Source organism: Oncorhynchus mykiss, chromosome 2 (genome assembly GCF_013265735.2).
Source record: "Oncorhynchus mykiss isolate Arlee chromosome 2, USDA_OmykA_1.1, whole genome shotgun sequence".
In the NCBI taxonomy this organism is placed as follows: Eukaryota; Metazoa; Chordata; class Actinopteri; order Salmoniformes; family Salmonidae; genus Oncorhynchus; species Oncorhynchus mykiss.
In genome coordinates, this window is record NC_048566.1 from 47,051,189 (window position 1) to 47,066,387 (window position 15,199).

General features: G+C 42.8%; 1 protein-coding gene across 2 annotated transcripts in view; it reads right to left on the reverse strand.

Moving 5' to 3' along the window:
- Nucleotides 1–15,199, reverse strand: part of si:dkeyp-19e1.3 (formin-like protein 5) — a 97,509-nt gene that overhangs the window by 18,180 nt on the left and 64,130 nt on the right. Inside the window, exons 4-7 of one of the 2 annotated variants that reach the window (XM_021564121.2) lie at nt 15,121–15,160; nt 14,954–15,034; nt 14,458–14,565; nt 13,816–13,925 (exon numbers count right to left, since the gene is read on the reverse strand). In XM_021564121.2, the coding sequence (XP_021419796.2) occupies nt 13,816–13,925; nt 14,458–14,565; nt 14,954–15,034; nt 15,121–15,160 (339 nt within the window). Of the gene's footprint in view, nt 1–13,815; nt 13,926–14,457; nt 14,566–14,953; nt 15,035–15,120; nt 15,161–15,199 lie in introns of those variants that run through there. The other variant, XM_036949765.1, reaches the window with a different exon arrangement.

The window sequence follows — 15,199 nt, forward strand, 5'->3', positions numbered from 1 at the left end:
ATGCGCAAGTACGACATGGTTCTCAAGTTGCTAGATACTGCCTGTCTGGATGGTAGGGAGAAACAGTCGGCTTTGACTGCTTGTACTGTGCTGACTTTTTGCGTCAATGGAAGTCGGCACAAAAAAGTATTTTTGGTGAAAATACGTCTGTCGCACCCATAACAAATGGAATGCAAGTGAGTGACGCGGCATATTACAATGAGCAGCAGAGAAAAGGCGCCAACAAGTCACGTTCAAGACAACCAGATGAGGGCGGCATTGCCCTGCACAAATCCACTGGACAGGTATGGAAGGATATCAAAAAGTGCTATTTGTCAAAGCACTTACCATTGTGTTAAAAAATTAACAAGTTAAACTAACAGAGGAAAATGTACACACAGACATGGAGCAGCGTAACATTACACTGTTTTCAAACAAATCTGCATCTGATACTGAAGCCTTAAGATCGGCTGTGATTGATACTGCATGTACATGCGTATTATATATGAACTAAATATGAAAGTACAAAATATGATTGACATACCAATCAACAGTCATCAATTCTACCAAGAGAGTCAAGATACCAGAAAAAATTTGTCAGACTAAGTGTCACATTGAAACAGGTGGTCCCTGTAGATATCCCCTTACTATTAAGCAAAGCTTTCCTCAAGAAGCAGGGGCTGTACTAGACATAAAAAATAGCAAGGCAGTGATGTTTAAACAACCATTTACCCTTGAACTTAATACCTCAGGCCACTATTGTGTAAACATTTTAGACAAAGACATTACACAGGGTCCATGTAAAAATGAGATTCTGATGGACACAGAGCACATGGAGATTCTGACAGTCGAAGAGAACATGACCACAGAGAAAAAAAACACAAATTATTGTTAACAGTTTGGACATGCTACAGTTGACAGACGTCAGAAATTACTCAGCAGTTCTGGAAATAATGAGTATTTCCATTCTATGGCAGATAGTTAACAGTTGAGACATGCCAGAAATACAGCAAACCTAAGCCCAGACCAGCTGTTGGTTTGCCACTGGCGTCCAAGTACAATGAAACAGTGGCTGTAGAGCTACATGAGTTGAGACCAAGTGTGTGGTACCTTCACATAATCGACCACTTCACACGCTTCAGCGCTGGAAGCATTGTGAATACAAAGAAACCCAGTGAAATCGTCAAGCACTTCATTCCTGGATAAGTGTGCATGGCCCGCCCCAGAAATTGTACAGTGACAATGGAGTTGATGGGTTCTGATTTCTTGACTTATACTTATTCCTTTCACTGAGGGAGAGAGGGTAATTTATAACGTTTACATTATGTCAGGAGACGTTACTGTTAGCTATCAGGGATCCAATGGGAGGAGGAAATACACCGTTTGGTACGAGTCAACATGACAGCTGTGAGTTGTGGAGGAGTGAGTACTTTGGGGCAGAGGTCAGGTCAAATGAAGTGAGGAAGAACAGGTATCACTAAGGTTCTGTCTGTTCAGATGTGTAAGAGAAAATGTTAAATATCAGTGCTTGTGTGAATATGTCTTTTGTCTTAAGCAGCTGTATTGACCCAAAGGGAGAATAAACTTGGTTTAAGCTTTAATAGTCGCCCGTGAGGTTTACTAGGTTAATTAAGAACCTAACAGAGGAAAATTCAATAATAATGAAATAAGAGAAATGGCTGAGAAATTCAACAGCCCTAGATTGGCTTTGATGGCAAAAAACTCAATGCACATGGCTACAGCCCTTACCAACTAGTGTTCAAGCAGAACCCTAATCCTGCTCTATTTCGGGTCAGTTTCAGTGTCCATATCATTGGATGTGACATCTGGTAGGTTGTGTCTGATAATGTGTCCTTTTGTTATTTTCTGTAGGAGGCCATAGACATGAATTATCATCACAATATTGGGTTAAAAGGTCTGCGAAACGACGTGTACAATGTCAACCATTACTCAACCACATCATAGATTGACTAATTTACTTGTGGAACGGCGCATACAGTGCAACAAGAAATAGATGCATAACACACGATATCAAGTCACAAGGCCGACTTCGAATGCCAACATCCATACGCAGTGCGTGAGTTTCATGTTTGGGAAAGCTTTTCTTTTTCGAAATAAAATTGCACCTTTATAATAAAGGATTGCATGCATCTATCATCGCATTTGCAGACTAATATAATAAAGGATTGCATGCATCTATCATCGCATTTGCAGACTAATGTAATATAGGCTACTATGCCTAATATGATGAGTAGGCTAATAATATTACTCAATCACTGCAAGATTAACACAGTTCTGAACAACGCATGTCTGAGCACGTAATGAGTAGGTCTAATCAGAGACGTTTCATCTCCATTCTTTGCACAGGAAAAATGTGGCCTTTTATAAACACATTTCATGCAATTCCACCACACTTTATATGACTGGAGACATAAGCAATCAGTAAAAACAACCTTGTCTTGTAACCATCTAATCTAGGCCTACGAAAAGGGGAGACACAAATTGTACAATATGACGACCAACAAGCCTGGAGGGATTTATTGTCCGCCAAAAACCTTTCCAGTGGTACTGATCCAATGATAAAGACAGTGAATATCCACACACTCACAGGGGATATGGCCGATGCGCTCCGCTGGTGCCAATAAGATACTGTTCACTCAATTGGGAGAAGAGAATTTTGATAACTATAGACAGATTAGTAATTTCTTTGTCTTCTATTTTCAGCGACAGCCATTTGCTTTCTAAACTATGCTTTTCCTACGATTGTATTTTGAAAAATTACAAGAGGCCTAGGCTTATTTACCTGCTTTTCACTGAGCGCTGCAACTCAACAGTCAGCTATTTGGTAGGCTATTTGCCACACACGCTGCCCAAATTGTGTGCTTAAAACAATCCACAGCTCTGCGGCCAAATCATGCTCTGTTGTAATATTTTCAAAGATTTTATTGATTTCTGTATAGGCACGAGTAATTACAGTTGAAGTCGGAAGTTTACATACACTAAGGTTGGGGTCATTAAAACTTGTTTTTCTCCTCCCGGGTGGCGCAGTGGTCTAGGGCACTGCATCGCAGTGCCAGAGACTTTGGGTTCGCGCCCAGGCTCTGTCGCAGCCGGCCGTGACCGGGAGGTCTGTGGGGCGACGCAAAATTGGCCTAGCGTCGTCCGGGTTAGGGAGGGTTTGGCCGGTAGGGATATCCTTGTCTCATCGCCCACCAGCAACTCCTGTGGCGGGCCGGGCGCAGTGCGCACTAACCAGGTGGACGGTGTTTCCTCCGACACATTGGTGTGGCTGGCTTCCGGGTTGGAGGCAGTGCGTGCTTGGTTGGGTTGTATTTTGGAGAATGCGTGGATTTCGACCTTCGTCTCTCCCGAGCCCGTACGGGAGATGTAACGATGAGACAACATAGTGACAACTGGTGACAACTACTAACAACTGGATACCCCAAAAGGGGGATAACATTTATTAATTGTAGACCTCAATAGGTCTGGTTCATCCTTACGAGAAATTTCCAAACGCCTGAAGGTACCACATTCATCTGTACAAACAATTGAATGCAAGTATAAACACCATGGGACCATGCAGCCGTCATACCGCCCAGGAAGGAGACGCATTCTATCTCTTAGAGATGAACGTACTTTGGTGTAAAAAGTGCAACTCAATCCATGAACGACAGCAAAGGACCTTGTGAAGATGCTGGAGGTAACCGGTACAAAAGTATCTATATCCACAGTAAAACGAGTCCTATATCGACGTAACCTGAAAGGCAGCTCAGCAAGGAAGAAGCCACTGGTCCAAAACCACCATAAAAAAAAGCCAGACTACGATTTGCAACTGTACATGGGGACAACGATAATGACCATTATGTTTTGGAGGCAAAAGGGGAGGCTTGCAAGTCGAAGAACACCATCCCAACCGTGAAACACGAGGGTGGCAGCATCATGTTGTGGAGGTGCTTTGCTGCAGGAGGGACTGGTGCACTTCACAAAATAGATGAGGGAGGTAAATTATGTGGATATTTTGAAGCAACATCTCAAGACATCAGTCAGGAAGGTAAGGCTTGGTCGCAAATGGGTCTTACAAAAATGGACAATGACCCCAAGCATACTTCCAAAGTTGTGGCAAAATAGCTTAAGGACAACAAAGTCAAGGTATTGGAGTGGCCATCACAAAGTGATGATCCTAACTGACCTAAGACAGGGAATTTATACTAGGATTAAATGTCAGGAATTGTGAAAAGCGGAGTTTAAATGTATTTGTCTAAGGTGTACGTAAACTTCCGACTTCAACTGTATATAGGTCATTTTAGCACATTTAATTCAATTAACTTTAGGGGAAGCTTATCTTCCCCTAGCTTATTGGAGACCTATGCCGACATAAATCTGAAAATAATCGGTGCAAAAAAAGCTGGCCGCGAGGCTCACAAGGCCGAGTTCAAATGTCAACTTCAAATTCAAAGCATCAGTGCACTGCCTAAATGGCAAAGTAAACTATCTGGCACTGTCTCTGCTCTATGCAGAGAGAAAGGTGTGCAGTCTGGCAGCTTCTCTCCGAGCGATATTCTGCATGGTCCTAAATCCAGCCAACCAATTCATTAAAACAGCCATTACATTTGAATTGGGATTGGAATGATTTGTCTACTTTTTGTAGCCTACTTTTACATTTCTGGTCTTGAGCTAGGGTATGGCGACTGCCAGCAGCGTCGTGGGAACCCCACTACCATATGGGGAGCTGTTAAAGAAGGCTGAGGCAGTGGTCAGACGCCATTCCTGCTTCAGAATAATGGAAAGCACTTGATAGTTGTCACATTTGACCTGGTCTGGGTCAATTATCAAAATACTATTTGTCCTGGAATTCATCGAACAACCATTTATAATGTAAATCAGTGCTGTGTATATATGAGTGTCTTGTGTGTTGTAAGGAAGTGCTCCCTTGCATGGACTTGCAATGGACTACTCCTGGGCCTGAGTGAGTAATGCCAACCAATCAGTGCCATGCTGGCATGCGCCCCTTGTGAATTAGATTGGCTTTGTTCAAACGCAGACCTGCCAACTTTGACACATTTCTATGATTATCCCTTCAGATCGGCGAAGGCGACCCGGTCGCCACGACGGCGTGACACCCTACACTGCTCAAATTATAGGTAAATTAACCTAAAATTAACTGACTTTTTTAACCTAAAATAATGATGTTGGCCGCCTCAGTAGGAATGGTAGGCTATAGACTATTATGGGTACTTGTAAAGGGCAGCTCTTCAGTAGCTAACTAGAAATATGTTAAAATGTAGAATCAGGGCTCTCCATAGGAATTTCTGACAAGGGGGTGCTTATGTAGGCCTAAGGTTGGGTCCGGAGGTGGGCAACTTCCCCCTCAAAAAGTTGGAATTTAAGCTACAAGGATATTAAGTTGGGATTCAGTCTTCCCATGCCATACAAAATCTAACTACATCTTCTGTAACTTTCTATAGATTGTGATGCCACACTAAGAACCTGGACATCTTCACTGGTTCTGAGGGAGGTGGCGTGGCCACCAACAGTGCCTGGGACACGTTCCAGCTTTACCGCTGCCTGGAGAACAGTCAGAGCGTGGTCAAGGCCCCATCCACAGACATCTGCTGCAACTTAATCAAAATATATTAAATATTTGAGATTCTTCAAAGTAGCCACCCTTTGCACACTCTTGGCATTCTCTCAACCAGCTTCATGAGGTAGTCACCTGGAATGCATTTCGATTAACAGGTGTGCCTTGTTAAAAGTGAATTTGTGGAATTTCTTTCCTTCATAATGCACTTGAGCCAATCAGCTGTGTTGTGACAAGGTAGGAGTGGTATACAGAAGATAGGCCTATTTGGTAAAAGCCAAGACCATATTATGGCAAGAACAGTTCAAATAAGCAAAGATAAATGACAGTCCATCATTCCTTTAAGACATGAAGGTCAGTCAACGTGGAACATTTCAAGAACTTTGAAAGTTTCTTCAAGTACATTCGCAAAAACCATCAAGTGCTATGACGAAACTGGCTCTCATGATGACTACCACAGGAAAGACCCAGAGGTACCTCTGCTACAGAGGATAAGTTCATTAGTTACCAGCCTCAAAAATTGCAGCCCAAATAAATGCTTCAGAGTTCAAGTAACAGACACATCTCAACATCAACTGTTCAGAGGAGACTGTGTGAATCAGGCCTTCAAGGTCAAATTGCTGAAAATAAAAGACTGCTAAAGGACACCAATAATAAGAAGAGACTTGCCTGGGCCAAGAAACACACAAGCAATGGACATCATACCAGTGAAAATCTGTCCTTTGGTCTGATGAGTCCAAATTTGAGATGTGTCGTTCCAACCGGCGTGTCTTTGTGAGACGCAGAGTAGATGAACGGATGATCTCCGCATTCCACCGTGAAGCACAGAGGTGGTGGTGTGATGGTGCTTGCTGGTAACACTGTCTGATTTATTTAGAACAAGGTACACTTAACCAGCATGGCTACCACAGCATTCTGCAGCGATATGCCATTACACCTGGTTTGCACTGAGTGGGACTATCAATTGTTTTTCAATTGGACAATGACCCAACACCTCCAGGCTGTGTAAGGGCTATTTGACCAAGAAGGAGAGTGATAGAGTGCTGCATCAGATGACCTGGCCTTCACAATCCCCCAACCTCAACCCAATTTAAATGTTTTTGGATGAGTTGGACCGCAGAGTGAAGGAAAAGCAGCCAACAAGTGCTCAGCATATGTGGGAACTCCTTCAAGATTGTTGGAAAAGCCTTCCAGGTGAAGCTGGTTGAGGGAATGCCAAGAGTGTGCAAAGCTGTCAACAGGGCAAAGGGAGGCTACTTTGAAGAAACTAAAATATATATAACATGATTCCATATGTGTTATTTCATTGTTTTGATGTCTTTATTATTCTACTATGTGTATTTTATTTTTTATTTTTTTATAAAGAAAAACCCTTCTATGTGTAGAAGTGGGGATGGCAGAATGTGTACGTGCCTGGTATGAATGCAAGCCTGTGTGTGTGTTTATTTATTTTTTATTTTACCTTTATTTAACTAGGCAAGTCAGTTAAGAACAAATTCTTATTTTCAATGACGGCCTAGGAACAGTGGGTTAAGGGGCAGAACGACAGATTTGTACCTTGTCAGCTCGGGGGTTTGAACTTGCAACCTTCCGGTTACTAGTCCAGCGCTCTAACTACTAGGCTACCCTGCCGCCCCGGGGTAGCCTGTGTGTGTGCGCCCGCGTGGGTGTATTAGTGTAAGGTTTAATCTGTGTATGTGTGCAGGCATGTATTTTATGCCTGTGTGTGTGTGTGTGTGTGTGTGTATGTGTGTGTGTGAGCACGTTTTTGTGCTTGTGTGCCTATGCCTGTGTTTGTGTGGTGTAATTGTGTGTGTTTTAGCACGTGTATGTGCCAGTGTTTTTCGTTTTACTATCCGTGTGGGGACCAGGGTATGAGCATGCTCAATTTGACTGGAGTGAGGAGTGAGTTTCCCAAAGGCTGGTCCGGCCTTCTTGCACGCTCCAATTTTGCCCCAGTACCGCTCACTTCACAAGCTCAGAGCATGTCCGGACCAGCATGTATTTATAGGCTAGTTGTGTGCTGCTATAGCCCCTTGCATTAGCTACTGTCATGGAGTTCATGCAATATTTTCATAAAGATAGCTAAGTGTGTCATTGTAGCAAAGTATTTATAAACCAAAAATCTTAAAAGTTTAGTTCATTTTTGTTTCTCTTATCTTATCTATATAATAGGCTATCATTGATTTTGGCCCAATAGGCCTGACATATTACCGCTTTCAAGGAGATTTCTGTTTTCAAAGGGTTATTTTGCCTAAAATCCTTTAGGCCTACCTATAGTACTAAAAAAAAACTCAGCATCCCTGCCCAGACTGACAAGAGTGATCCGAAGAGTGTTTAGCATCCCCAGTGGCTCTGCAGGCGAGGAGAGGGTATTCTCTGCTGCTGGTCTGCTCTCTAGGCACCATCACATGAGTCTGAAGCCACAGACTGGCCAAACTCGTGTTTCCAAAAGTGAATTCAAAAGGCACTGAGCCTAACAAGACAATTTTTGTTTCATTTTGATTGAAGTCACAGCCTATATGCGCAATTTAGACTATAATGATTTAATACAACGATATGTTGTTTAAAGGCTAAGTGCTTCATATTTATGCCAGCCTAGTGTCGCACTCGCAAATGGTTCACAATTATTTTCTTTGTAGCCTTAAAGTAATTGAAATAATATGCAAATAATATAGCCTAAATAATACATTTTCGTTCCTTCTTAGGCTAACTGTCTGGCTCCTGACCTATTTAATGTTCATATGCTGTTTAAATGGACCTATAGCCTATTTGAAATGGTGAGTGCTTCTTACAGTCACCTTTTCATGTTATTTATTAAAATACTTTTCATTCAAATCATATGGTTTGGTTTCAATACTTCACAACCAAATGACAGGTCCAGGTAGTCACACAAATAGATGAGTGTTGATTAAATGGTGCTTTTAATGAATGGAGCGAATTTGGAGTCACATTTGTATTTCTTGGTGAATTTTTTTGCAGACCACTCGCATACTCAAGTCCTCACAAGGATAGTGAAACAAGGGGGAATTTTTGCCAGTCTCCACAAGGAAAAAGGCTATTTTAGGCTTACGCCTCGATCACACCGACAGCGTCATGGCATTTTGGTAGACCGAAATACATTCATTTCCCATGGAACACTGTGTTTTGCCTTGCAGCATTGCATTGCAGAGGCAGTTGCAGTGTGTCCTGTGTGGTGCACACGTTGGATTTATCAAACGTATGCGTCAAACTGAATGGGCAGACGGATTAACACAAATGGCAGCAGAAGGTGAATGGTAGCAGAAGGTGAATGTTGAACTTTTGTTGCACACATATCCAGATTCTACGTACAAATTTGTGCAATGACGCCTTCGGTGTGATCGAGGCATTCGGGATTGAGTTTAGGGTTACAATTAGGGGCTTAAGGTTATGGTTTAGGGAAAATAGGATTTTGATGGGGACCAAACAATTGATTCCCAACAAGGATAGTAAAACAAACATGTGAGTGCGTATGAGTGTCAAGGTTAGGTGTCTGAATTCAGGCCTGTAGGAGACTTAGCGAAGTCAGACATGGACACGAGAGGCAGGGGAACCAAAACAGTTGGGGTTTTAGAACCAAAACACAGGCCAGAGCCAGTGAGACAAAATATGAAAGCTAAGCAAACCTTGATCACTTACATAATGGTGTCAAAGGTTGGGGAAAAAGTTATGCAACAAGGCTCTAGGGATGGATCACTGGCTAGGGATGTTATTGCGATTGATCTGAATCTCAGAGATTCATTAAAGAATGTTTAATTGACTCTGCAGCAATACTTTGCCCCGACAAGAAAGAGCCGTTTGAAAATGTTTCCCTGTCAAGACGAACAGTGACACACCGTGTTGAGGACATCGCAGAGAATATGGAACAACAGTTGATAGACAAGGTAAATGATTTCACCCATTTCTCCTTGGCCCTGGATGAGAGCAGTGATGCACGTGAGGAGCTTGCTTCAGTGCAGTCAATGAAGAGCACAACCACAGGGAAAGATTTATTGGAGGTTAATAAGTGTGTGGCAAAGCTGGGACTGAGTTTTGAAAAGTTATCCAGTGTGACCACTAATGGGTGCCCAAACTTGACGGAAAAAACATTGCCGTTTTGAAAAGGACACAAGATCAAGTAGCTGAGCTGAACCCAGATCAGAAAAGTATTTTCCTGCATTGCATTATTCATCAGGAGGTGATCTGTCAATGCGTTCTGAAAATGAGCCATGTTGTGGATACAGTCACTAAAGTAGTAAACTTCATAAGGGCAAAATCTTTAAACCACAGGCAGTGGCAGCACTCTCTCCAGAAGTTCAGTGAGGATCTCTGAATGATCCAATGTTGACCTAAATGACTAATGATACAATCCACCTGTGTGTAATCAAGTCTCCGTATAAATTCACCTGCACTGTGATAGTCTCAGAGGTTTGTTAAAAGCGCAGAGAGCATCATGAAGAACAAGGAACACACCAGGCAGGTCCGAGATACTGTTGTGAAGAAGTTTAAAGCCGGATTTGCATACAAAAAGATTTCCCAAGCTTTAAACATCCCAAGGAGCACTGTGCAAGCGATAATATTGAAATGGAAGGAGTATCAGACCACTGCAAATCTACCAAGACCTGGCCGTCCCTCTAAACTTTCAGCTCATACAAGGAGAAGACTGATCAGAGATGCAGCCAAGAGGCCCATGATCACTCTGGATGAACTGCAGAGATCTACAGCTAAGGTGGGAGACTCTGTCCATAGGACAACAATCAGTCGTATATTGCACAAATCTGGCCTTTATGGAAGAGTGGCAAGAAGAAAGCCATTTCTTAAAGATATCCATAAAAAGTGTTGTTTAAAGTTTGCCACAAGCCACCTGGGAGACACACCAAACATGTGGAAGAAGGTGCTCTGGTCAGATGAAACCAAAATTGAACTTTTTGGCAACAATGCAAAACGTTATGTTTGGCGTAAAAGCAACACAGCCCATCACCCTGAACACACCATCCCCACTGTCAAACATGGTGGTGGCAGCATCATGGTTTGGGCCTGCTTTTCTTCAGCAGGGACAGGGAAGATGGTTAAAATTGATGGGAAGATGGATGGAGCCAAATACAGGACCATTCTGGAAGAAAACCTGATGGAGTCTGCAAAAGACCTGAGACTGGGACGGAGATTTGTCTTCCAACAAGACAATGATCCAAAACATAAAGCAAAATCTACAATGGAATGGTTCAAAAATAAACATATCCAGGTGTTAGAATGGCCAAGTCAAAGTCCAGACCTGAATCCAATCGAGAATCTGTGGAAAGAACTGAAAACTGCTGTTCACAAATGCTCTCCATCCAACCTCACTGAGCTCGAGCTGTTTTGCAAGGAGGAATGGGAAAAAATGTCAGTCTCTCGATGTGCAAAACTGATAGAGACATACCCCAAGCGACTTACAGCTGTAATCGCAGCAAAAGGTGGCGCTACAAAGTATTAACTTAAGGGGGCTGAATAATTTTGCACGCCCAATTTTTCAGTTTTTGATTTGTTAAAAAAGTTTGAAATATCCAATAAATGTCGTTCCACTTCATGATTGTGTCCCACTTGTTGTTGATTCTTCACAAAAAAATACAGTTTTATATATTTTGTTTGAAGCCTGAAATGTGGCAAAAGGTCGCAAAGTTCAAGGGGGCCGAATACTTTCGCAAGGCACTGTATGTCCGTTGCGTTATGTTAATGCGTTTGAGGCTATGATTACGCTCCTGGATACGGGTTTGCTCGTCGCAACTGGTTAAAAGGGCGTGGGACCTGAAGTCGGAGATTGCTGAGTTTTTGCAAATGAAAGGAAAATATGTGGATTTCCCTCAACTGCAACATAAAGAATGGTTGGCTGATTTTGCCTTCACCGTGGACATCATGGCCCACAGGAATACATTCCAAACTACAAGGGAAGGGCCTTTTTGCACATCAGATGTACAGCATTGATGTACAGCCTTCAATTACTGCTCCTGACCCGCCAAGTAGAAGCCAACAATCTCACCCACCTTCCGACACTACTAGTATGTTCCCTATCAGATGACCAGTGGGATTATACATTGCTGCTGCATGCTTTGAACGGTGAGTTTTCTCATCGTTTTGAGGATTTCAAAGTGTTGGAAAATGAAATGCTGTTGGTTTCCTCTCCTTTCACTATCAATGTGGATAACGTCCCACTGGGCATAGCGACATCAGAAACTATAACTGACTTCACTGCTCTAGTCAATGCCCATCAGAGACTTCACTTCACACACTGATTGAGTATTTTAAACGTAATGTTGAGCTTTCTCTCTTTCTTGTGTTTTTGTGCATACCAGTTACCAAGAGTTCTGTCCGTAGTGCTGAATGCACAGTGTACTTTTCCCTCCATGTAGTTCATTGTATGTTTAATAATGAAAATACCTACCAAAAGGAGAACATGGATGTGGATTATTTCTGTGCATGTTAAAAAAGTAAAATAAGTAGAATACCTGGACGTGATTTACAGTAGATATATCTGTCAACACAGTCATATATATTATGTATAATCCTGCAATTGCAATCACACTGCTCTAACCCATCTGGACAATAGGAATATCTATGTAAGAATGCTATTCATCGACTACAACTCAGCATTTAACACCATAGTACCCTCCAAACTCGTCATTAAGCTCGAGACCCTGGGTCCAGACCCCGCCCTGTGCAATTGGGTCCTGGACTTCCTGATGAGCCACCCCCAGGTGATGAGGGTAGGAAATAACATCTCCACCCCGCTGATCCTCAACACTGGGGTCCCACAAGGGTGCGTTCTCAGCCCTCTCCTGTACTTCCTGTTCACCCATGACTGTGTGGCCACGCACGCCTCCAACTCAATCATCAAGTTTGCAAACAACACTACAGTGGTAGGCTTGATTACCAACAACGACGAGACGGCCTACGGGGAGGAGGTGAGGGCCCTCGAAGTGTGGTGTCAGGAAAATAACCTCACACTCAATGTCAACAAAACAAAGGAGATGATCAACGGACTTCAGGAAACAGCAGAGGGAGCAGCCCCGAAAGTTTTAAGTTCCTTGGCGTACACATCATGGACAAACAGAAATGGTCCAACCACACAGACAGCTTGGTGAAGACGACGCAGCAGCGCCTCTTCAACCTTAGGAGGCTGAAGAAATTTGGCATGTCACCAAAAACACCCAATCTTTTAGATGCACAATCGAGAGCATCCTGTCGGGCTGTATCACCGCCTGGTACGGCAACTGCTCCGCCCATAACCGTAAGGCTCTCCAGAGGGTAGTGAGGTCTGCACAACGCATCACCGGGGGCAAACTACCTGCCCTCCAGGACACCTACACCACCCGATGTCACAGGAAGGCCATAAAGATCACCAAGGACAACAACCACCAGAGCCACTGCCTGTTCACCCTGCTATCATCCAGAAGGCGAGGTCAGTACAGGTGCATCAAAGCAGGGACCGAGAGACTGAAAATCAGCTTCTATCTCAAGGCCATCAGACTGTTTAACAGCCATCACTAACATTGAGTGGCTGCTGCCAACATACTGACTCAACTCTCACCACTTTAAAATAAAAATTTGGATGGAATAATGTATCACTAGCCACTTTAAATAAAGTTTACATACCCTACATTACTCATATGTATATACTATACTCTATACCATCTACTGCATCTTGTCTATGCCGTTCGGCCGTCGCTCATCCATATATTTTTATGTACATATTCTTATTAATTCCTTTACACTTGTGTAGTTTTTGTGAAATTGTTATTACTTGTTAGATACTACTGCATGGTCGGAACTAGAAGCACAAGCATTCCACTACACTCGCATTAACATCTGCTAACCATGTGTATGTGACAAATCCAATTTGATATGATTCTGGCCCGCAATGGCACAATTATATTCTTATGTGGCCCTCCATGGAAAGTAATTGCCCAGGCCTGATGTGCCTAATGGTGTAGCAGCAGCAGCTGTCTCACTTGACTCCGAAGCAGCCCATGAACATGATGTGCATAATAAGGAGTGCAAAATTCCAAGGAATTTCCCAGGTTTTTCCGAAATTCTGGTTGAAGGGTTTTCCCTGCTTATTCCCTCATGGTTCCGGTAATCTTCCAAGTGGAATTTCTGAAAAACCTGGACACTTCCTGAGAAAGTTTACGGAAGTGTACAACCCTGTTCAAAATATACCAATAGCATGCTTTGTTACAGCCCTGGTTAGTGGCTTTAGGGTGATAACTATGAGTATGACGTACTTGACTCCAAAGCGTTCCATGAACATGATGTTGTTCCGGAAGGTTCTGTTGACATCCAGATCAATCTGTTTGATCTCTGTAGAGAAACTCCTGGCCTGCTCCTTCATAGTCTGGCCATAAAGGAACCAAGCAGAATAACATCAGTTACTGTATATCAGACCTGGGTTCAAATACATGTGTATTTGAGTATTTACAAATAATGTGGCCCAAATCAACTACTATTTGAAAGTATTTTCAAATACATTATTTCAAATACCAAACCAATACCAAACTGACCTGGGTTAAAAGCAAGGAAGTGTACTTGAGTCAGTTTATACTTTCCAAGTGTATTTCCAAATACATTCCAAAATCCAATTACTTCTCTTTTCAAATAACTTACTTCCAAATGTCTTTCAAAGTAATTGAAATACCCTATTATTATTTAAACTCAGGTCTGCTGTATACAAGGGGTAGCCAACTCTCCTCCAGGAGAGCTACCCTTCTGCAGAATCCCAAATCAACCCCTAGCCCCTACCCCTAGGCTATTCTGTAGATCTGAAAGGATGTGGATAGGTGTGCAATATAGCAATATAAAAAACATTCCACCAAGCCTATAAGATGGGAAATGGAGGGAGAAAGGGTTTAATTCTATAGTGTGCTTACCTCATACTTTCCAGAGTTCTCCTGCTTCACCTTCTCTATGTCCAGTAGCAGAGCCCAGGCCTGGCCTCTCAACTGGAGGGGGATTCCCTTGTACACACGCTTCACCATCTTGAGATGGGGAGAGAGAGACCAAAGAAACAGAGAGACCAGAGAAAGAGAGAGGAAGAGCTATATTAAAACTACCTTAAACACGCTTCACCTTCTAAAGAGACCAGACTGAAATACTAGAAAGAGAAAGACCAGAGAGAGTAGATATCAGTAGAGATGGGGTGATCATTAAAGAGGAGGTTCCCCTAGTACACTATCTTCACCATCTAAAGAAAGACGCAAGGGCTAAAAGATGAAAAAGGAAAACTACAACTAATGATTCCCCCTCCGTCCCAAAAATGATAAGACTGGCGATTGAAAAAGGGAAGCAATGAACAAATGAGAGAGAGGAGAGAGGGCTGAGGTGTTGTTTGTGGTGCCTATAGTCACTCAGCACTGGGTCGGTCACCTTGTCGCTGTTCCTGTACTTGTCCCACTTCTTGACCATCTTCAGCCATTTCTCCACCCGCTCTATCTCGTGATGCTTTTGCTGAAGGTAAGACAAAAGAAATAAACAAATCAATCAATCAATCAATCAATCAATCAACCAACCCAAAGGTGATCAGCAGTACATACCTTCTCTTCAATTGCACTCGGAGTGGGCAGCTCCTCTTCGCTGAGGAGAAAGACAAACAAAAGGTGAGTCAGTGGATAA